This window comes from Drosophila navojoa, chromosome 6 (genome assembly GCF_054131105.1).
Source record: "Drosophila navojoa isolate 15081-1374.11 chromosome 6, UAZ_NAV_1.0, whole genome shotgun sequence".
Lineage (NCBI taxonomy): Eukaryota > Metazoa > Arthropoda > Insecta > Diptera > Drosophilidae > Drosophila > Drosophila navojoa.
This window is the reverse complement of record NC_142894.1, coordinates 1109318-1133307: the sequence shown is the minus strand read 5'-3', so window position 1 is coordinate 1133307 and position 23990 is coordinate 1109318. Positions and strand designations below refer to the sequence as shown.

The following is a 23990-nucleotide window of genomic DNA, read 5'->3' as shown; positions in this document are numbered from 1 at the left end:
ACACACGCATATACAGGCGATTGCGCTTAGGTTGCACTGCAGTGTTGGCGATATTATGAGAACTTATTTGTGGAATAATTTAATTTCTAGACGTACGATCGTAATGAAACTTTCAGAACGTAATCATGATGTATATATGTATGTGTATACCGAAGCTCAAGTCTCTAGTATTTGATATACGACTTCTACAAAGATGAGGGTGAGGGGGTGGATATAAGGGCGGGGGGTAAATTTTAACAAAAACCGAAATTGTATAAAATACGTCTTAATATATATTTAAAATTTGGACACTCTAGCTATAATGATGTAGGAGATATAATTTTTTAACTGACTTTCGATAAGGTTTTTTATCGATAAAAAAATATCGGAATGAGTTATCCTTTTTTAGTGATCAACTCGATATGCGCGCGATATATACCGACATTTTAAAAAAAAGTTGAAGTCTCTAGCTTTTATATCTTCTGAGATCGACGCGTTCATACATACGGACAGACAGACGGACAGGGCCAAATCGACTCAGCTCGTCGTGCTGATCAAGAATATATATACTTTGTGGGGTCTGCCACGCCTCCTTCTGCCTGTTACATACATTTCAACAAAACCATTATACCCTGATTTCCCATTTTCAATGGGTTCAAGGTATAAAAACGCCTAGAATTTGCTCAGAAGCATGTAAACGAGCCAGTCTCATTTTGGGATTCAGTAATTTGGAGTGACGAATCCAAATTCAACATTTTTGGATCAGATGGGGCTCAAAAAGTATGGAGAAAACGCAATACTGCTCTTCAGCTAAAAAATTTAACTGCAACAGTGAAGGCGGGAGTTGGGAAACTGGTATTTATAGATACTAAAATGGATAAATATTACTATTTGAGAGTATTGAAAGATAATCTCAAGGAGAGCACGACTCAACTTCAGTTAGGTGACGGCCATTCTTATCTCGAGAGGGGGTGGCTTTCATTTAACACAAAGCAATTACATACTCCGCCACAGTCTCCAGACCTCAATCCGATTGAGCACAGTTGGAATTTACTAGATAAAAGGATCCGAAAATATAAAATATCCTCAAAAGATTCCCTAAAGTCAGTTTTGAGCCGAAAATCACACCAAGCCCTTAGTGCGAAGTATGCGTCGTATAAATATTAATACATATTTATACCCTGAACGCATTGAAAATGTGAAATCAGGGTATAATGGTTTTGTTAAAAGTATGTAACAGGCAGAAGGAGGCGTGGCAGACCCCACAAAGTATATATATTCTTGATCAGGGCGACGAGCTGAGTTGATTTAGCCCTGTCCGTCTGTCTGTCCGTCCGTCCGTCCGTATGTATGAACGCGTCGATTTCAGAAGGTATAAGAGCTAGAGACTTCAACTTTTTTTTTAAATGTCCGTATATATCACGCGCATATCGAGTTTATCACTAAAAAACGATAACTCATTCCGATACTTTTTTTATCGATAAAAAACCTTATCGAAGATCAGTTAAGAAATTATATCTCCTACATCTTTCAAGCTAGAGTCTCCAAATTTAAAATGTATATTAAGATACATTTTAGACAAATTCGGTTTTTGCTAAAATTTACCCCCCACCCCTAAATCCATCCCCTCACCCTCATCTTTGTAAAAGTCGTATATCAAATACTAGAGACTTGTCCTTCGGTATACACATACATTTAAACATTATAATTATGTTTTGAAAGTTTCATTACGATCGTACGTTGTTTGTATGTGTATGTGTGGGCGTGTATTTGTTTGTATGTGTGTGTGTGTGTGTGTGTGTACATGTTGGTGTGCTAATTATTATTGAAATATCAGTTCCTTGTAAGGTTCAGGGGATCTCGTAGTCGAGCAGTCTCGACTAGAGCTTTCTTACTTGTTATAGATAGTTTTATTTAAGTGTACCTAAACTTTTTATACCCTGAACCCATTGAAAATGGGAAATCCGGGTATATATCATATATATCAGGGTATAATCAGGGTATATGTCTTTGTGAAAAAGTTTGTAACAGATAGAAGGAATCATCGCAGACCCCATAAAGTATATATATTCTTGATCAGCACGACAAGCTGAGTCGATATAGCCTTGCGTACGTCCGTACGTCCGTCTGTCCGTATGAACGCCGAGATCTCAGAAGATATAAGAGCTAGAGAGAAATTTGGTGTGTATACTCGTGTATACCATACGCAGTACGAGTTTGCTTTATTTTTTTATTTAGACGTGGAGACTTCAGATTTACTGTGTATATACATATGATGAATACAAACACTTTGTAATCAATAGATTTTGGTTACCAAGCCCCCTTCGCCCCCAATTTGCACTTTCAAGTACTAGAGACTTATGATTTGGAATGTACACACATTTTGACCATATGATTACGCCCTGAAAATTTCATTAAGATTATATGTTTGCAAAAGAAGTTATTCACCAAGTAAATTCTCATAATATTGCCCACACTGCAGCGCAGCCCAAGCGCAGTCGCTGCTTACTCCGCAGTTAGCAGAGCGCGGGCGCGTGAGGGTGGATGCATATGTATGTATGTGTGCGTGCATAAAAGAAGTGCAGAATGATAAGAATATGGAGGGTTCAGAGTATCTCCTAGTCGAGTAGTCTCGACTAGAGCCTTCTTACTTGTTTGGCATGTTTTTCTTGTATTTTTACATATTACTTAGTCTAAGTCAAGTGTTATTTATTGAAATAAGTTAATGATAAAATTTTTATGTTGTCAAATATACATACATATAGAAGATCGCATTAACACTTTTGTTTATTTCGTTTCATATAACCACCTTTTAATACAGTTAAGTTGTAAAATCGCTGTGTACCTAAACTTTTTTGCCGACGATATACTTTATGGGGTCTCCGATGATTCCTTCTGTCCGTTACATACTTTTTCACAAAAACCATTATACCCTGATTTCCCATTTTCGATGGGTTCAGGAAATAATAATGAGTGGCTAGCAGAAAGAGCCATTTTAGCAACGAAAAATGTAGACGTTCATGGGTTAAATGTCAAGATACAATTGCTGCCAGCAGATTCAGTGTCATTAAAATATGTTGATACAATTTACGATCCTACCAAAGCTGTAACTCAGTAGAATTTTTTATAACGGCTCCGTTAAAAGTGTTCAACCGGTTATGTTGACGAATATTCGATGTCTTGGTTGGTCCCCATACAAACTATTATTATTATTATACCCTGAACCCATTGAAAATGGGAAATCAGGGTATAATGTTTTTGTGTAAAAGTATGTAACAGGCAGAAGGAATCATCGCAGACCCCACAAAGTATATATATTCTTGATCAGCACGATGAGCTGAGTCGATATAGCCCTGTCCGTCTGTCCGTCCGTCCGTCCGTCCGTCCGTCCGACTGTCCGTATGAACGCCGAGATCTCAGAAGATATAAGAGCTAGAGAGCTGAAATTTTTTGTGCATACTCGTGTATATCATACGCAGTTCGAGACTGCTTTATTTTTTCGATAACTCATCCGATAACTGTTTTATCGAGAATAATCGAAAAATTGATTTTGTTTTTTGAGCCTCATTGGAATACTATTAGACATAGAGACTTCAGATTTACTGTGTATATATATATGATGAATACAAACATTTTGTAATCAACAGATTTTGGATACCACACCCCCTCCGCCCCCAATTTGCAAAAAACGTATTTCAAGTACTAGAGACTTGTGCTTTAGAATGTACACACATTTTGACCATATGATTACGCTCTGAAAATTTCATTAAGATTGCATGTCTACAAAAAAAGTTATTTATCAAATAAATTCTCATACTATTGCCCACACTGCAGCGCAGCCCAAGCGCAGTCGCTGCTTACTGCGCAGTTAGCAGAGCGCGGGCGCGTGAGGGTGGATGCATGTGTATGTATGTGTGCATGCATAAAAGAAGTGCAGAATGATAAGAATATCAGCTTGGAGGGTTCAGGGTATCTCCTAGTCGAGCAGTCTCGACTAGAGTCTTCTTACTTGTTTTTATTATATTTATATATATATATTTTGGATTATATATATATATATATATATATATATATATATATATATATATATATATATATATATATATATATATATATATATATATATATATATATATATATATATATATATATATATGTATATATGAGTATACACATATGTTGGGCATTGTTTAGATTTTACGTCTGATTCCCTTAACCCAAATTTTTCATACATCTTTTATTTTAATCCATACAATCTTGGATTCTTACGTTCTTAATTGTTTTATTTATAAGAAGTGTCAGCTGAGACCATTAAACTAATTGGTAAACATTACAGACATACATACGTACATATATAGGTATATATATATACATATATATTGGCATAACACTTGACAGCTTATAGAATCTTTGCTTGGTGACCAACCGTCCATAGTTTTCATAATTTTTTTTTCCGATATATTATTGCTTGGAACTGGATACCAACTGCTGTCGTTTATAAAGTGGCTTAGCCCTCGCTGTTGGAATTGAAGCTTTCGTTGTGTGGGTTTTCTCAAACTCTGCCGTCTTTGCGCAAAATGTGGCTCCGCCTATATTCGATATACTAGTCGGAAGCTTAGGCTCAGATATGGTCGCCAGTTGAACTGTAGTCTCTAGATTATAAATGAGTTATGGAAATTAAATTTTATTTTACATTAGTGGAGCAATAAAGAGGTGGTGTTTTTTTTTTTTTTTTTAAATTGGAGCTTTGTTTAAAACTGAAGACTTTTGCGCTAATAATGTAGGAGATGTAACTTTATTCCTTTTGATAAGATTTTTAATCGATATAAAAACGGGAGTAGTTATCGATTTTTGGAGCCAACCTCGATCTGCAGGTGCGATACACGGACCGAAGAAAAATGCAAGTTTCTATCTCTTATATCTTCGGAGATCACCGTGGTGAAATATACGGGACTAATGGATATGGCTAGATCACCTCAGATCGTCATCCTGATAAAAAAAAATAAGTATGCAGTTCCAAAAATTTTTAATTTGAATGAAAGATTTCCCACTTTAGATGGCTTCCAGTATAAAAAAAAATCATCATACCTTGTTTTTCCATTATTCATAGTTATAGGATATGGGCATTTCTCCAGAAAGGTCAACCACAGCCGAAAAAATCAAAGTCAATGAATGCGTGTTCTGATAACATTCTTTAATAACTAATCGATTAAATTTAGCTAATATACACTGAATATTGACATACAATAGAATTTTTTATAACGGCTCCGTTAAAAGTGTTCAACCGGTTATGTTGACGAATATTCGATGTCTTGGTTGGTCCCCGTACAACCTTATGTGAAGGAGCCTCCGCTTAGGAATGTATATATGTATATATTTATCAGTATCGTTGTAGCAGCGAAACTAATGCTGCTAAGACAGAGAGTGCGAGAGAGAGAGAGAGCGCGAAGAAATGCCGACGTCACACAAATGTTTCTATACGATGTTATTGAAATAAATTTATTAATAAATTAAATTGTTTTATGTTAAAACCTATTACGAACACGGCAACGGCTAAAAAAATAAAAAAAATGTTACAATTTTTTTTTTTTTTTTTTTGTGCTCCTATTGGCACAGTGACGTTCAATCGTGGGTCCCTTGAGCGTCGTGATTATGATGTTATTATTATTATTTATATATATATATATATATATATATATATATATATATATATATATATATATATATATATATATATATAATATATATATATATATACATATTATTATATATATATACATATATGAGTATACACATATGTTGGGCATTGTGAAGATTTTACGTCTAATTCCCTTAACCCAAATTTTTCATACATCTTTTATTTTAATCCATACAATCTTGGATTCTTACGTTCATAATTGTTTTATTTATAAGAAGTATCAGCTGAGACGATTAAACTAATTGGTAAACATTACAGACATACATATGTACATATATATATATGTATATATATATATACATATATTAGCTTGGTGACCAACCGTCCATGGTTTTCATAATTTTTTTTTCCGATATATTATTGCTTGGAACTGGATATCAACTGCTGTCGTTTATAAAGTGGCTTAGCCCTCGCTGTTGGAATTGAAGCTTTCGTTGTGTGGTTTTTCTCAAACTCTGCCGTCTTTGCGCATAATGTGGCTCCGCCTATATTCGATATACTAGTCGGAAGCTTAGGCTCAGATATGGTCGCCACTTGAACTGTAGTCTCTAGATTATAAATGAGTTACGGAAATTAAATTTGATTTTACATTAGTGGAGCAATAAAGAGGTGGTGTTTTTCTTTTTTTTTTTTAAATTGGAGCTTTGTTTAAAATTGAAGACTTTTGCGCTAATAATGTAGGAGATGTAACTTTATACCTTTTGATAAGATTTTTAATCGATATAAAAACGGGAGTAGTTATCGATTTTTGGAGCCAACCTCGATCTGCAGGTGCGATACACAGACCGAAGAAAAATGCAAGTTTCTATCTTTTATATCTTCGGAGATCACCGTGATGAAATATACGGACAGAAGGACTAATGGATATGGCTAGATCATCTCAGATCGTCGTCCTGATCAAAAAAATAAGTATGTATATACTATATGAGGTCTGCCACGACTCGTATTTACAGTTCCATAAATTCTTAATTTGAATGAAAGATTTCCCACTCACAGATACCTTGTTTTTCCATTATTCATAGTTATAGGATATGGGCATTTCTCCAGAAAGGTCAACCACAGCCGAAAAATTCAAAGTCAATGAATGCGTGTTCTGATAACATTCTTTAATAACTAATCGATTAAATTTGACTAATATACACTAAATATTGACATACAAAGCCGAACAAGTGCCAAAGTTCTGTTTTGAGTATTCGAGACGTCACCTTCGACCCTGATTAAAACTAAAAAATGCAAAAAACTACCCAATATTTCTGAATCAAATAAAACACATTGTAAAAATGTGTCGATTTCTAATAATTTAAAATTATTTGTAATAAATTGTCACTTAAGGTTTCGCTAAAGTCTCACGGTTGAATTGTTCATTTAAAAAGCGACTTACGTTATTTGTTGCCTGCGAACCTCTTGTTTTTTGTGATCATCTTGAAAACTAAGAGTTGACTAAAAACAGACTTAGTACCAATTATAGACCTAATCAAGAGCTATACTTATATAATAATATTCGTCAAAATAAAAAAAATGTTTTGGCATTCGATTTTTATTAACTCAAATACGTACGATGTCACAATCGCCACTAGAGAATTGCCCATATACAACTACTTTGAATTTAAGTTACATACAAAAACCGCAATATAATATACATACCTTGTATTTGATTTATGTTAGTCGTTGGTTCTGATGCCGATTCGTCTGGTTTTGATATTTGTAAGCTGGCTGAAAAAACATTTTGGTTTTCTAGTAGGATCGGTGTCGATTGTCGCCTTCCATCAGGTAAAAGTACTGGACTGTACGTACCATCTGAGAGGCTCGTCTGATTCTCGATAGATTTTGATCTCTTTACCTGCGTACTGGAAAGCAATTTAACGGAATATATTATTCATATGTAGCACATATTTAATAGTCATCAGCACGGATCACACATTGTTAATGAAACTAAGGTAGCAACGCGTCATTGATTGAATACAAACAATATTTGTGCCAATGCTGAAAATTGAGATTCCTTTTAAAAGTGAAGTAGTTACTCATTTTGGGAGCCTAATGTTTTTCAAAACTAATATTTAGTGAATATTCAAGGGGTGTGAACTCAATACATGCCTTTCGGACTTAACAGTTCTAGCGGGGATAAAGGGTATAGATTTTGGTATATAGGAAAAATTTGATCTCTTTCTAATGTGAGGTCTGTAGGTTGAACTTGATCCAATGATTTGCGTGAATTCAAGCTGAAGAACGGATAATAAGATAAAACTAGCAGAAGTTCCATATATTTGGGCTTCCATTTGGGGCCTACTTTTTTTTTAAATATTTTATTTAAATAATAAATAATACCGATTGCGGTATCAATAAAAATAGTACATTATTTTTTTTTTTTTGATTGATAAAAGCTTGAGTCAAATATAGGTTAAAACTAAAAATATAATCATAAAGCATAAAAAGCACAGAGAATGTAATATACAACAGTACACAGAGTACAACGGAATTAAAATTTTTCATAATTAAGTTTTTAAAGTTTTTAGCTGTACAATACGGGGTCGAAGCTCTCATGTTGAGATATGAACGAATGGACATGGCTAGGCTGGGTCAGGTTGTCATCCTGGGCTTGTTCGACCTCTGATCAAAATAGTATTATTGCTTGCACCATATAAATAATGGAACTTTATTTTATTTGTTTATAAGTAATCATAAGGCAGCTTAAAATAGCAGTGTGTAGTCGAAATTCTTACGTTGGAGATTGAATTATTTTGGACGTGATAAGAATGTTTAATTGTTGTGGACATGTGTCTAACATATGAGTGTAAAGTAGATCTACAAGATCTACAGGGATTCTAAAGATTTCTTCATAGTGGTCAATCATTATTCTGCAAAGTAAAAGAACAATAATAATGATAAATTAAAACAATCAAGGACAGTCTAGTCGGTTGGCCGACTAGGAACCCCGAATGAGCTGGGTTTGTATACCCTGGACCCATTAAAAATAGGAAATAAGAGTATATATAGTAGTATATAGTTAAATATTTATTATCAATTAACTCTGCGGATCTCAGAACTTATAAAAGCTAGAAAATTGAAATTTATTTATTTCGTGGGTTCTGGTTCTGTGAATGGCAGGTCAAGCATCGCCTCTTATGAAGTTTAATAAAATTGCGTCAAGTAATGAAAATACGTTGTTCAAACACGAACCATTTTTCCCATTCATGTTCACCTATATGTAGGTTTGTTTATATGAGTGCCTTTCGACATATGATGAGAATCACAATTGCGATCGAACTGTCTTTTGCATTTGTCAGAAGCCACTTGAGTTTGTCGTTTGGTATATGTCACTCTGGAAGTGGCTTGTTTTGTCTGGCGATTTCGTCTTCGCCCAGAAACGGTGCACGTCAGATTAGAATTTTTAATGGGCTCAGGGTCTAAAAAGGTATTCAATTTATTGAGGACCTTCGAATATTCTATAAAATGCTTGGCTGCTTTGTAAACAGTTTCATAAAAATCTCAATGTAAGTCTGAAAACCTTGAGTTAGAGTTAGAATAATTGGCAGACATAGAAGAGAGTACATCAGCTGTGTACAATGGTAGTGAGGTAGTTTAAGATTAATTGGCAGACATAGAAGAGAGTACATCAGTTGTGTACAATGCCACGAGACCCCAAAAATTTCGCTATTTCTTCAAACAATAACTACAATATGCTAGATAAATATAAGTAATAAATAATATCACCTGATTACATTGATGGCATCGGCCATGTTACCCTGCTCTTTGCATTCGCCCGACTTTGGAGGATAATCCCGCAAAATGTTGGGGGCAAAAACGGTGGATAGATTGTTGCTATCCATTTTGTTGCCAATAATATGAACTGTGCCATCTGGATTGCATATATTATCACAATGGGCAGCTACATTGCCCAGAAACTTTAGTAACACATATAATGTATCACGATGTGCGATGGGTAATAATTTGATTAAATGGGATATCGCTTCTAGTTGAAGGCGTCGGTTTCTTATCCCTAATAAAATAATTTTAACAATACATACAAATGCAAAAACAAACATATATCTTTGTGTTAGTCTTACGTTGCGTTTCCAAAAATGTTGTATACAATCTTTTACACAGTAGAGGCTCAGGTAAATCCCGTAGAAACTCTTTTAGCAATGTCGCTACATCATGTGGACATGTATTATCAGGAATGCGCATATTGCAGTTTTTATCGAATTCCTCTCGTAGCTGAAAAATAGTTCCAAAAATAAAATAGATAAATAAAACAAGAAAGGAAGCTCTAGTCGAGACTGCTCGACTACGAGATCCCCTGAACCCTACAAGCAACTGATATTTCAATAATAATTAGCAAACACACACGCACACACACACACACACGCACGCATACAAACAAACACACGCAGACACATACACATACAAATAAACACACGCATACACACACACTCACATATACAGGCGATTGCGCTTGGGTTGCGCTGCAATGTTGGCAATATAATTAGAACTTATTTGTTGAATAATTTAATTTCTAGACGTACGATCGTAATGAAACTTGCAGAACGTAATCGTGATGTTAAAATGTATGTGTATACCGAAGCACAAGTCTCTAGTATTTGATATACGACTTTTACAAAGATGAGGGTGAGGGGGTGGATTTAAGGGTGGGTAAATTTTAACAAAAAACGAAATTGTATTAAATACATCTTTATATACATTTTAAATTTGGAGACTCTAGCTTGAAAGATGTAGGAGATATAATTCTTTAAGTGATCGTCGATAAGGTTTTTTATCGATAAAAAAGTATCGGAATGAGTTATCGTTTTTTAGTGATAAACTCGATATGCGCGTGATATATACGGACATTTTAAAAAAAAGTTGAAATCTCTAGCTCTTATATCTTCTGAGATCGACGCGTTCATACATACGGACGGACGGACGGACAGGGCCAAATCGACTCAGGTTGTCGCCCTGATCAAGAATATATATACTTTGTGGGGTCTGCCACGCCTCCTTCTGCCTGTTACATACTTTTAACAAAACCATTATACCCTGATTTCCCATTTTCAATGGGTTCAGGGTATAACAAGTAAGAAAGCTCTAGTCGAGACTGCTCGACTACGAAATCTCCTGAACCCTTCGAGCAACTGATATTATAATATAACTGATAAATAATATTATAATATAATAATAGTTCGCACACACACACACACACACACACATATATATATATATATATATATATATGTATATATATATATATAGATATATATATATATATATATATAGTATATATATATATATATATATATTATATATATATATATATATATATATATATATATATATATATCTATATATATATATCTATATCTATATATATATTATATATATATATACATAATATATACACTGCGCGTCATCAGGTTAGCGCCCCCCTTCACACTCATCTTCTTTTGCTTTTTTCTCTTTTCCTATTGCACGCAACTTCGTAGTTTTTGTTTTGATTTTGTTGTCAACATATGAGATGTCTCTCATAATAAAATCAAGCGCGAGAGAAGAACCGTTATATTTTATTTTCTATTCTTCTTTATTTTCGCAAAGAATGCGTGCACTTATTTTGCGTCATCAGATTAGCGCCCCCAAATGCAATTTTAGTTATCTTGCTTATTTTGCCAAGTACAGTCACCAAATTTTTTGGGAAGCTCAAAGTATTCAATATCTTTAAATAAATGTACAGTATGGGTAAAAAAAACAGTTTTATCTTTTGATGAAAAATCAAAGATTGAGGCATACTTTGATTCTAGGTTATCCTTCCATAAAATTGCTGAAAAAACAGGAAGACACAGGAAAACAATTGGCAATTTTCTTAAAAATAAGGAAAACTATGGAAAAAACTATAAAGGCGGCAATAATCAAGTGATTTCACAAGCAGATAGAAGAGCAATAGTTCGGGAAGCTTCGAATTCCCATGACTCAACCACTAAGATTAGGGAAAAAACCGGTGTTAAGGCGAGCTTATCAACGGTCCAAAGAGTAATTAAGAAAGCTAATAACATAAAGAGACTGAAATTAAAAAAAAAAACCACCACTCAATATGCTGAGAAAAGAAATGCGCATTAGTTTTGCCAGAGCGCACATGACGTGGTCACCCAATGCATTTGGTACTGCAATGGCAAAAAAGTTGATCTCATGGAGTGGCCACCATACTCACCCGACCTTAATATCATCGAAAACGTCTGGGGATGGTTGGTCAGGAAAGTATATGAGTCCGGAAGGCAATATAGTACAAGGACAGAGTTAATCAAAGGTATTGAACACGCTTGGTCAACCATATCCTTGAATTATATTGAACAACTTTATAATTCCATTCCTAATCGAATTTTTGAAGTAATTTTAAACAATGGCGGCACTACGCACTACTAATATTACTTAAAAATAACAATAGCTTAAAATACCGGTGTTATTTTTGGTCATTAGCTTAAATAAATTGAATTTAATGCAGGGGGCGCTAATCTGATGACCAAATTTTTGTTACATATTTTTTGTACATTTTACAAAAAAAATTATTAAAAAATAATCCTTATTGTTACAGTAGCCATTCTTTTTGCATTTTAAAGAGAAATAAATGGAGTATAATATAAAAAAATTTCAAAGATGGAGCTCTGATGGTTTACATTTTATTTAGCTTTGAGGTTGAGTGTAAAGGGGGGCGCTAACCTGATGACGCGCAGTGTATATATATATATATATATATAGTTCTATCACATTCTTAGAATATATATATATATATATATATATATGTATATAACTGATAAATAATATTATAATATAATAATAATTCGCACACACACACACACACACACATATATATATATATATATATATATATATATATATATATATATATTCATAATATATATATTCTAAGAATGTGATAGAAAAAGTTTGATTGTATGTGTGCACACGTATAGGAAAACATATTATATTAAATACTTGACAAATTAAAAAAAATTAAAAATCATTAACAATGACAGACGGACAGCTCATATTTTGTGGGGTCTGCCACGTAACAAAACCATTATACACTGATTTCCCATTTTTAATGTGTTCAGGGTATAAAAAGTAGACGAGACTGCTCGGCTTCGAGGAGCTGTTCAGTTAAACATGATTTTATGATTCTAGCTGAAACGAATCCCATTGAAGCATATGGACAAAAGAATCTAGTATATGTATTCTTTTATAACTTGATTAGGTATTCATCCTTCTTTACTTTAATATATTTTACTACAACTATTGCACCCAATTTGGTATTCTTGAGATTCTTGGTTAGTAAATTTACTTCAAACAAGAATGGAAATTTTCTCGACTTACTTGCTTCACACGCTTTTGTGATGTACTAACTCTAAAGAGTCCAACTTTTTGTAGTCCATGTTCCTCCAAGTATTCTATACAAATAGTTACAAACATAGGAACATTCAATGCTGAATTATTTTTGGATTCTGTAAATAATATCCGATCGAGGTCGAGCTCAACATTTCGCATATCAGACTGACTTCTCGACATTTCCAATGACATTGATGAGGAATTTTGAAGATTGTTTAAGTAGTCTGTAGAAGAAGCCACCTGATCTGAAGGACTACAACGTCCGTAATCCATCGACTTAGTTGGCAAGCTCTCATAAGACCGCACCTACAAGTGAGCAATAAATGAGAAAGAATTCAGTCATTCTCGCTTTTTCTTGTTGATTATAACTTCACAGCTTTTACCAATGAATCTAGAATCTAGTATCTTAGAAATGTATACAGATGCAAAACAAAAATAAAATAAAATTCTTTAAACCTAATTTGTAAGAATTCACTATTGAAAGCCGTTAGCTGGTATGAAAATATATAATATTATTGTCACTATCAGTCTTATACAAATTCTTACATTATCATTCAGTTTTCCAACTCGATTTCTCCGAAGTACTGATGCCAGCGAATGTTTTGGGCTTGTTTCCACTTCTCCGCATTGTTTTTTGTCTCTTGATAAGCAGCACTCCAAAGAAGCTCCAAATAATTGATCTCGTCCAGCTTTTTTTTTTTTGTTAAATATATACATAAATTAGCAAGAAAAGAAAAACACGGAAGAGTGCTCTAGTCGACACTGCTCGACTAGAAAATCCCCTGAACTCTGCAAAGAGCTGATATTAAAGTTAAAAAAAGTAAGAACGTTGTAGTCGGGCGTTACCGACTGCGGAATACTCATGACCTCATCAGCAATTTGGTAGGTAAGTTTTGCTCTAATACTGTAGAAAATTCAGTTTTTTTTTTCAATTTGCCTTCATTGTTGGCCAGCTCATAGAACAAGCTAACGGTAACCTAAATTCAAAATTTGAATTCTCCCGCTAAAAAATGTGAAAACTTTTGCGGTTCTTCACGCCCCTTTTTGGCGGAGATAAATAAATAAGAGCTCGTTGGACTTGGGAGGTCAACCTGCGTATATATACCAAATTTCAGGTCTCTAGCATCAATAGTGCCTAAAATATAGAAGAATTTGAAAAATCACTATATCTTCAGGTCCGATTTGCCACGCCCCTAGTAGGCGTAGATATACCACCCATCTTTAAAGAATCGAAACATTAGCTTACGTGCAAAATTTCAGCATTCTAGATTTACAACTTTGGGAGATACAGTTTTATCCCATTTGCCACGCCCCCAACGGGCGGAGATATATCCGCCATAGCTGGTGATCTTGGGTAGTCCACGCGGATCTACATACCAAATTTCAGCTTTCCAGCTCTTCAACCAAAATAATTTTTGGCATATTGGAAAATGCACTTTCCGATTGGCCACGCCTCTAGTGGGCGGATCCGGAAAATTTCAACAATTTATTAATCGGAGTTATACACGCGTATATGTTCCAAATTTCAAGTCTTAGGTTTAACAGCATTCAAATTCGACTTAAAAAATAATTACCAATCATGGAATAAATACTTGAAAAATAGGAGAAACTTTTAGCACAGACAAACAAATGTACATATATATATACTTTATGGGATCTGTTGCGTCCACTATCTGTTACATACATTTCAGCCTTACTTACCATTCTAATGCGATCAGGGTATAAAAACAAATAATTCGTATTTAAAGTCGGACTGTTACAGGCATAGTCATAATTGAAAGAGTCTGTAGAATCAGTCAATAAGACAATCTTAAAACTATAAAATAAAATGAAAATTGCATCATTTTCGGGTGGGTGAATTGATGACAGACAGACAGTCAGAAGAATTGAATTTCAAGGGGTTCAGGGTTCAAAAATCGTGCTTACTGTGTTCATCCTTTCGGCCAATATCAAAAAAACTTGTTGTGAGTGCTCTTTTTTTTGATATGACGCGAGTTTTCTGCTTGCTCCTATCCAAATCTGTATCAAAATAAATATACATAATATAAATATAATATTTGTGTCAAGAATATGAATATGCAACAGATGGAATAATTTACCTATGCTCATGCCAATATTTAGCTCCTTGATTTTCTGTAGTGCTATGTGCATTAGCACTTCAGCTTCAATATTAGAAAGTTTTTCCAATGATGTATCTGTTAGCTGGAGAATATGACCTTCTTCAGATATCCATGAGTATTTCTCCTACGCCAATGAGATATGCAACAGTTTATATTAGGTTGCTTCAACTAGGTTAATCTTCAAAATTTAATTTATTAAATTTGTTTGTTACCAGAGGAGTCCATTTTTGTTGCTGTGCTACAAAGTCGTGACTATGACTTTGCCTATTTTGACACTTGAAGCGACTTCCCCAAAATTTTTTGGATACAAAATGTCCAACATTAGATAAAGATTTTGATTTCTGCATATTTGTTGTTTCATTTTTATCTGAATCTGAAAGGGAACCGAAAAATTGGTGAATTAGGTAGGATATGCATGACAGATTTATCAACGTTAAAGGACAAGGCAAAATCATATTTAACATATATATGTACGCCTAATAAAGTCTCTCTCTATCTCTCTTTCTCTCTGTCTCTGTTTCTGTCTCTGCCTCACTCATTTTCTACCTCTCGCTCATTACCCTCCTTTCTATCTCTCATGCTCTTCACATCTCCATTCCTACCCTCTTTCTCTATCTCTTTCAACCTCTTGCTCCAACGCTTCAGGATGTGCAGGTGAATGGACAGATGGAAGGTCTTTTATACTTAGCATAGCTACCGACTGTATATGAGTCAACAGTCAACAGCAACAGCAATTCCGATTAGAAATAATGATGAATATATTCGTGTGAGTGAATGCATACTTACTCAAATGTGATTCACTTATGTTCCCATACTTTAAACTTTGTGTACTTGAGGGATCATTACTGTTAGCATGCCAGAAATTTGATAGAAAGTGTGAGCTAGAGGATAATATGGCGCTAGCAGTTCGTAAGCTCTTCTCCTTTGGCAGATGATGTTGAATGGGGCTTGTTGGTGAGTTGGGCGCCGACAGGCAAGGAGACTGACCAATTGTCTTTCTATTGAAGCTACTAAACTGTGCGTCAGTGTTGCGCTCTTTAAATTGTTTATCCCACTCGTTTTTCTTTCGAATACGCTCATCTAAATCTTTCTGCCAGGCTTTATGAGCATTTTGTAAATTGATTGAATTCTCATTTCCGCGTATATAGTCCAAAGCAACTTGCGCCCACGCATCCAACGTTTGTGCTGCCTTATTGTTGCCTTCATCCATGCCAGGTGGGTTGACTTCGCCTTTTGCCTTAATATTACGCAGATTTCGATCGTAGTTAACAGACTTGAAACGGTTCGCATCGCCATCATGCAGACTTTTCTTTCGGGCCATGCGTAAATATCGTTTTATCGTATCGCTAACTGACTGGGAGACGTCTTCGTTATCGATCGAGCTACGTCTGTGGGTTGAAATGTGGTTGCCCAATGGCGGTTTTTCGGCTTCGTCGCTCTCTGAATTATTATTTTTATTATAATTGCTATCATTCAAACCTTGCTCATATTGCTCTGCTAGTAGTTTTAATTCAGACAATTGAACGAAATTCGTTTGCGTTCCACATGAATTCATTGTGAAGAGTTTTTCACGTACTCTCTGGCTTGGAATCTTATTGACTAACTTTGTTTCCGAATTCTTGGTACTATTGCGACTTAGTGCGAGTGTTACCGGTGGCTTTTGTGCGCGTCTAACTGCATTTGATGATTCGATCGGCTTGGGCCTTTGAATCATGTCAACGGAATCTTGAAAGTTGGTCATATACTTTGGGGCGCTATCATAGCAGCTGTTATCTACGTTGCTATTTAGAAGGCTGGAGTATGAGGTAGATCTGGCTAAAATAGCTTTACTCGATGGTGGCTCAGTGGAATGTAAAATACGATGTAATTGCTGCTTCTTCAATATATTATATATCTTTTTTAACAAAGCCTTATCTTCAAGCATTGCTAGCGTTATATTATCATCGATCCCTATGCTAGTCAATGATGAATTTTTTAATGATTTCAAATTTTTCAATAGCATTGATTCATAGCTAGGGCTATTCACATGCCAATCAGTTAAACTCAAGAGTTTACTCTCATAGTTCGGTCGCTGGGAACTGGGTGAAGATGTTTGATCTGGACGTACAGTTTTGGTGCCCAGCAACGCTGTCGTCTTATACGAATCTCGAATTTTGAGATAGGACTGTAATAACTCTATAGTCACGTCTATATTCTCATTCAGCTCTTGAGTTCGTTGATGGATTTGTGCGGTATGATTATAGCCCCGATGCTGAGAGAGTATCTTGAGACGTCGCTTGGAGCAGCTCTTTGTAGCACCTGGATACGAGGACTTGCGACGCCACAATATAAACCGTGGTTCCGACGCACAGACACGCTGAAATTGTTCTTCTATTTGGGTTATACTATCTGAGCCATGGAATGTCTTTCCTTCGGGGAACAACCTGCGGCCCGCATCTGTCATATATCGCCAAGTTTTTCGAGTCAATAACCAACGCTCGCGTTTCTTATCCTTATCCTTTGACTGAAAGCGTCGCCGTCCAGTAGACGCAGACGTCGCTGTCGAATGTTGTTTTACATATGTGTGAGTCTCGGCTTCTTCTAGTTGTTGCAGTTCATCGATCACACTATCTAATGGCCCCGATTTTTTCTTTATCACGGTCACAGGCTGACGCAAATTATTGTTCGAAGCATTTGACATTTTTGCTTTTCTTATTTTATCCAGTTCTTGTGCAGTTGCCATCTAAAAAAAAACATACTCATAAATACTTTGGACGTCGATTCGATTTTAAGATTTTATATTTTACTGCAATAATATCAATTTGCACGCAGTCCTCAGAGATGTAAATTGTATAATTTATATATACACATGTTTATATAACAGTATATATATGTTTTTAATAGATCACTTAATAGAGTAAGATGGAGAAAAAGTACAAGAGCTAGAAACTTGACTCCGTGTATAAAAAAAGGATATATTTTTATCATTCACGAAAGTTAAATGAGTATATTGGTTTTGTGCAATGTCCGTTTTGTGCAATGTGCTGTACGTCCGTATGATTGCAGTTTATGTCGGCGCTATTGAAGCTAGAGACTGGAAATTAGGGCCGCATACTCGTGTTTATCTACATTTTATAAACTGTTAAAATTTTCCGCCCACTAGAGGCGTGGCAAATCGGAAAATGCATTTTCCGATATACCAGAAACCATATTAGTTGATGAGCCATCCCAGACCATTTGCTATGGCGGATATATCTAACGCTAGCAATACTATGGCGGATATATCTATTATATGTCTACGCCCACCAGGGCCGTGACAAATAGGACCTGAAGATATAGTGATTTTTCAAATTCTGTTTTTTTTGGACACTATTGATGCTAGAGAGCTCAAATTTGGATAGATAAGCTCTTAGTAACGTCCTTTATCGATTCCCCAAATAATATGGTTAATACCCTGTACTTTTTTCATTTTTTGAGCGTAGGCATCCAAATTTTGCAGCTAGGTTACCGCTAGCTTGCTCTATGAACTGGCCAAAATGAAGTGTTTACTCCTTGTAGGGGCGTGGTAAATCGAATAAAAATTAATTTTCTACAGTATAACGACAAAACTAACATACCAACTTGCTGATGGGGTGTGAATGAGTATTCCGCAGTCGGTAACGCCCGACTGCAACGTTCTTACTTGTTTTTTTATTATTATTTTTTTTAAATACTATCGATTAAGATTGTTTTCAAATAATTTAAATATGGATTCATGTGCAGTATTTGTTTTGAATATCCGCAAGAAAATTCTTTACACTTTTGAACTATTTTGTATATATTATTTACACTGTTTACCGTTTTTGTTTTTCGACTTAACATTATGGTTTAATTTTTTAGATCCTTTTTAAAGTCGTCAATAAACTGGTTAAGGCTTAACAAAAAAGGTTTTGTTAACTTAAGTCATTATAAGTATGACACACACGCACACATATAAATAGTATATGTATGTACTTACTTACAGATCTCGTGTATTTATTTATTTCTGAAGTAATGTTGATCCATTTCAATGAAGTCTTTTTAGTTTGTTATTTGTTGTCGCACAGATCAGATTTATTTATTTATTATATACATATACATATACATAAATATATATATATATATATATATATATATATATATATATATATATATATATATATATATATATATATATATATATATATATTTATTTATAAATATATATATATATATATATATTTATATTTATAATTATGCAAATTGAAAAAGTCACATCGATTTCGGACTGTTCAACAAACTCAAGTCACGAGAATAACGTCAAATATTTTTGAGAGCAGACATAAAAAGATTGAATACATAAAAAATCCGTTTATTTTTGAGAAGATAACGCTCTGTAAATGTACACAAATCTTTATAAATATATTTATGTATGTACATGCAGACATTCTTTCTCTCTCGCTTTTTCTCTCTATATACACATAGTATGTATACATATAAATTAAATACTCGCGCTCTCTGTCTGCATGATGTGTAAATATAATTATAATTATAATTAATACTCATATTTATATACATATATGTATATGTATTTATACATATGTATCTGTGTATGTATGCATATTTTGTTTTCTTTTTTACAGCCATAATCCATTTCATGAGAAATCAAGTATAATTGTGTAGTCAATATATAAAACAAGTAAGAAAACTCTAGTCGAGACTGCTCGACTACGAGATTCCGTGAACCCTTCGAACAAGTGATACATATTTGAATTATTAATTACACATGCACACACGCATGTATGTTCGTATATGCACGCATAAGCACGCACTGGCTGCAGTGTGGGCTCATTATGGGAACTTAACTGTGGACTATCTTCACGCAACTTGCAGATTATGATTATAACATGGATATGCATGCCAAAGCAAAAGTCGCTAGTATTTGAAATACGCCTTTAACAAATTTGATGCTGAAAGCGTTGAAATACGGGTAGGGGGTAAATATTAATAAAAATAGAAATTCTGTAAAATACATACATATATACACATAAATATAGCAGATATAAATTTATTACTGATTTTCGATAATGTTTTAAGCGATAACAAAATAACGAGACACTTTATAAATTTTTTAAGAAAAACGCGAAACGCGTAAAGACCTTGAAAAATCGATGCGTTCAAACATACGTACAGACGGGAAGATAGACGGACAGACAGACAGACGGACACGGCTATATCGACTCAGCTCGTCTCCCTAATCAAGAATATATATACATACATTGTGGGGTCTGCCACACCTCCTTCTGCCTGTTACTTACATTCCAATAGATTTCCCATTTCCAATGGATTCATAACAAGCTGGAGGAGGCGTGACGAACAGCTGAGGTGCCCCAGCTTTGCGCGTCCGTCCATTTAAATGCATATCCGTCTATACTTGAGCGCACATACATATGTCATAAATTTGCTTATCTACATATATAAAAGAAATTTGTGTAAAAGTGTTCCAGCACTTATAACTCGAGATCTGTTGGAACAATTTTCATGGTTTTCGATTTGTTGGATTTGTCTCCGCCACGAGTAGGATAATAGATCTTAAAAATACTGAAAAAATTTGACGAATACTTGAAAAATGCGGTTTTTTCTCTTTAATTTCGGAGTGGTCAAAATTTCATTGATATCCCGTAGATTTGATAACAGTGACAGTTTTCGGTCCTGCTCTCATGTTATACAATAGTATAGAAGTAAATAAACAAATGTACGGCACAGCCTCCAAGATCTGCTGCTACCGACGAAATAAACGCTTGCCTCAAAGCATCAAATCTGTGGCGATATGTAACCAAACTTCAACTGTCTGTAAATATGAGAGTTGCATTGTTGAACAATCTATCTGCTGATGATTTCTCGAAGCAATTGCTGAATACTGGTAATGGCCGTATTCCTGTTGACAAATCGAGTGGTTTGATTTCATTTCCTCTAAATTATTGCAATTTCGTCTCATCAAAAGATGAACTTATCAACAAAGTATTTCCGGATATCATTGCTTTCCACAAAAGTACTAAACGGTTATTCATTCAAATTTATCGACCGTGTAACAAACGAAGAAGAAGCCACTAATTATCAAACTGAATTTTTGAACTCCTTGGATGTACCTGGTTTACCACCGAACAATTCACAACCAAAACTGTGCAATGGAACGTGTTTGGTGATAAGAAAACTGATGAGCAATGTGATTCACGCGTCGATACTCAAAGGAAAATTTAAAGATGAAGTTCTTATTCCTAGGATTCCGATGATCCCAACAGATATGCCCTTTGAGCTTAAACGAATTCAATTCCCGATTCGTCTTGCCTTCGATCTGACGATCAACAAATCCAGGGTCAATCTTTGACTATTTGTGGCCTCAATCTAGAAAATGCGTGTTTTTCTCATGGTCAATTGTACGTGGCATGCTCACGTGTTGGCAAACCATCCGCATTATTTGTTCTTTTTTACCTAGAAATAATGGATAGGGCAATGCAACGTTTGTCGAGCCAGCTAGTTATCGATAATAATTAATCATTTTAAAAGCTGTTATTTTCAAGGTACAGGGTATCCCTTAGCCGAACATTACTACCAAAGCATTTCTACATTTCTTTTTTTGTTAAATATATGTAACAGGCAGAAAGCAATGTGGTAAAGCCCATAAGGTAAAAGGATCTGAGCTTATTATTTAGCACTGCCAGTTCCTTATGAATGTGACTAGGAGATACCCTGAACCTTCCAATCTGATATTCTACTCACTCTACACTTCGTTTAGGCACACATACATACACACGCACGTATTAGAACGCGCTCTGCTAACTGCGCAGTAAGCAGCGACTGCGCTTGGGCTGCGCTTCAGTGTGTTAAATATTACACGAATTTATTTGTATAATAATTTATTTTCTAGACTCATAATGTTCAAATGAATGTACATTCCAAAGCACAAGTCTCTAGTACTTGAAATACGCCTTTTACAAAAGTGATGGTGAGGGGGTGAATTTTTTTTTTTTTTTTGAAGCTCTAGCTCTAAAGGTGTAGAAGATATAAATAAATAACCAGCTTTCGATAACGTTTTTAATCGATAATAAAATATCGAGAGTTGTTATCGATTTTTAGTGATAAACTCGATATGCGCGTGATACCCACGGACCTAGGAAAAAAAATTTCAAGTCTCTAGCTTTTATATCTTCTGAGATCGACGGACGGACGGACGGGCGGACGGATAGACAGACGGACAGGGCTAAATCAACTCAGCTCGTCGCCCTGATCAAGAATATATATAATTTGTGGGGTCTGCCACGCCTCCTTCTGCCTGTTACATACTTTTAACAAAACCATTATACCCTGATTTCCCATTTTCAATGGGTTCAGGGTATAATAAGTAAGAAGGCTCTTCGGTACTTGGTTATTGTAAAAATGATTTAGAAGGTCAACAAAATTTGATTTTCATATGTTTATTACTTGTTTTATAGTTTACAACTGTTTAATAATGTATATATATACGTACATGACAAATATAGGTATTGGTATCTTTACTAATAAAGTAACTGACAGCACTCTTCTTTTTTGTTTTGGGTACCTTGTTTGTGAATAACTTTAACGATTACTAATTTAATAAAGATAAAAATAAATATGAGATATATATATATATATATATATATATATATATATATATATATATATATATATATATATATGAATCTACTCAGCATTAGCAATATATTATATATTCACAGCCAATTTGTTGACGTATAATAAATATATTGTTATTGCTACATATATCCTATATATCCTATATATATAGGTAATCATTTATACTATACTTAGTACAAATGTAATCAAAGTTTAAAAATTTTTATATATATACACATACTATACCGACCACATATTGCTGTTAGTCACTGAGATGTATGTACATGTGCTTTTGCGAGATGTGTAAATGAAGTTATACAATTTCAAATTACACTGCTTGTCTTGTTTATATATGCAGGCTCCAGGTCCGGTAAATATTAATAAGTACATATGTATATTGGGAGCTGCAAACCAGGTTCTCTCTTTAAGTTTACAATTTTCATGTTTTTAATAAATAGATCAATACATTATTAAAAAAATATTAATGTAATAATTTCAATCTGTTTGAGCTATACAAAATACTTAAATAGTTATTCAAACAATATCAAAATAATCGTAATCTCTCTTTCAAAATCTAAGTCTTGCAGAGGCAAACAGAATGTTTCTGAGTGGAGTGAGAGATAGAGAGGGAGTGAGATTGAGACTGAGAGAGAGAGAGAGAGAGGGAGAGAGAGAGAGAGAGAGAGAGGGAGAAAGAGGCAGGTATTGAAAATAATTTAAGAGCAATTGTATAAATCACGACCCGAAATGTGTGTTTGTATTAAAACATTTGGAACGACCTTTTGTATATATCTTCTTTTTTTTTGTCACAATTGTTACTAAATCTAAGTAAATATAAATATTGTCACAATAAATATATATATTCATTATACATATTCATTACATTGCCTATTTGCTGCTTTATAATCTATTTAGAATCTCTAAAGTCTTTCAAATATATGTACATTTTTATTACAATTTACATGCACATGCACATGGAGCTAATTACCATGATAAAAAGTTTTCATGGCTCTTACATACATTATTTTTTCGAGTTATTTTCTCTTAAAAATGTTAAAAATATATTTTAATTTAAAATGAATTTACATTTTTATTTGGTGATATAAACAAGTGTATAAACAAAAGTGTCTTTTATATGTCTGTGTGTATATACTCAAGATATAGACCATTAATGAATACATACCCACAACATATAT

At 34.3% G+C, this 23990-nt stretch overlaps 1 protein-coding gene across 3 annotated transcripts; it reads right to left on the bottom strand.

The window, feature by feature from the left end:
* Positions 1 to 5451: 5451 nt before the first annotated feature.
* RhoGAP102A (Rho GTPase activating protein at 102A) lies at positions 5452 to 19450 on the bottom strand. 3 transcript variants are annotated; one of them, XM_089262814.1, is made up of 12 exons: positions 19418 to 19450; positions 15952 to 17887; positions 15378 to 15538; positions 15145 to 15289; positions 14972 to 15064; positions 13592 to 13734; positions 13034 to 13351; positions 9742 to 9892; positions 9389 to 9674; positions 8398 to 8532; positions 7322 to 7524; positions 5452 to 6225 (listed from the first exon to the last, which is right to left on the bottom strand). In XM_089262814.1, exons 2-12 carry the CDS (start codon positions 17885 to 17887, stop codon positions 6035 to 6037), a joined length of 3762 nt encoding a protein of 1253 aa, XP_089118940.1. In that variant the 5' UTR covers positions 19418 to 19450; the 3' UTR covers positions 5452 to 6034. The 3 variants fall into 3 exon arrangements, with proteins under 3 accessions (XP_089118940.1, XP_089118941.1, XP_089118942.1); XM_089262815.1 differs by lacking the exon at positions 19418 to 19450 and adding an exon at positions 19146 to 19241; XM_089262816.1 differs by lacking the exon at positions 19418 to 19450 and adding an exon at positions 19142 to 19159.
* Positions 19451 to 23990: the final 4540 nt, after the last annotated feature.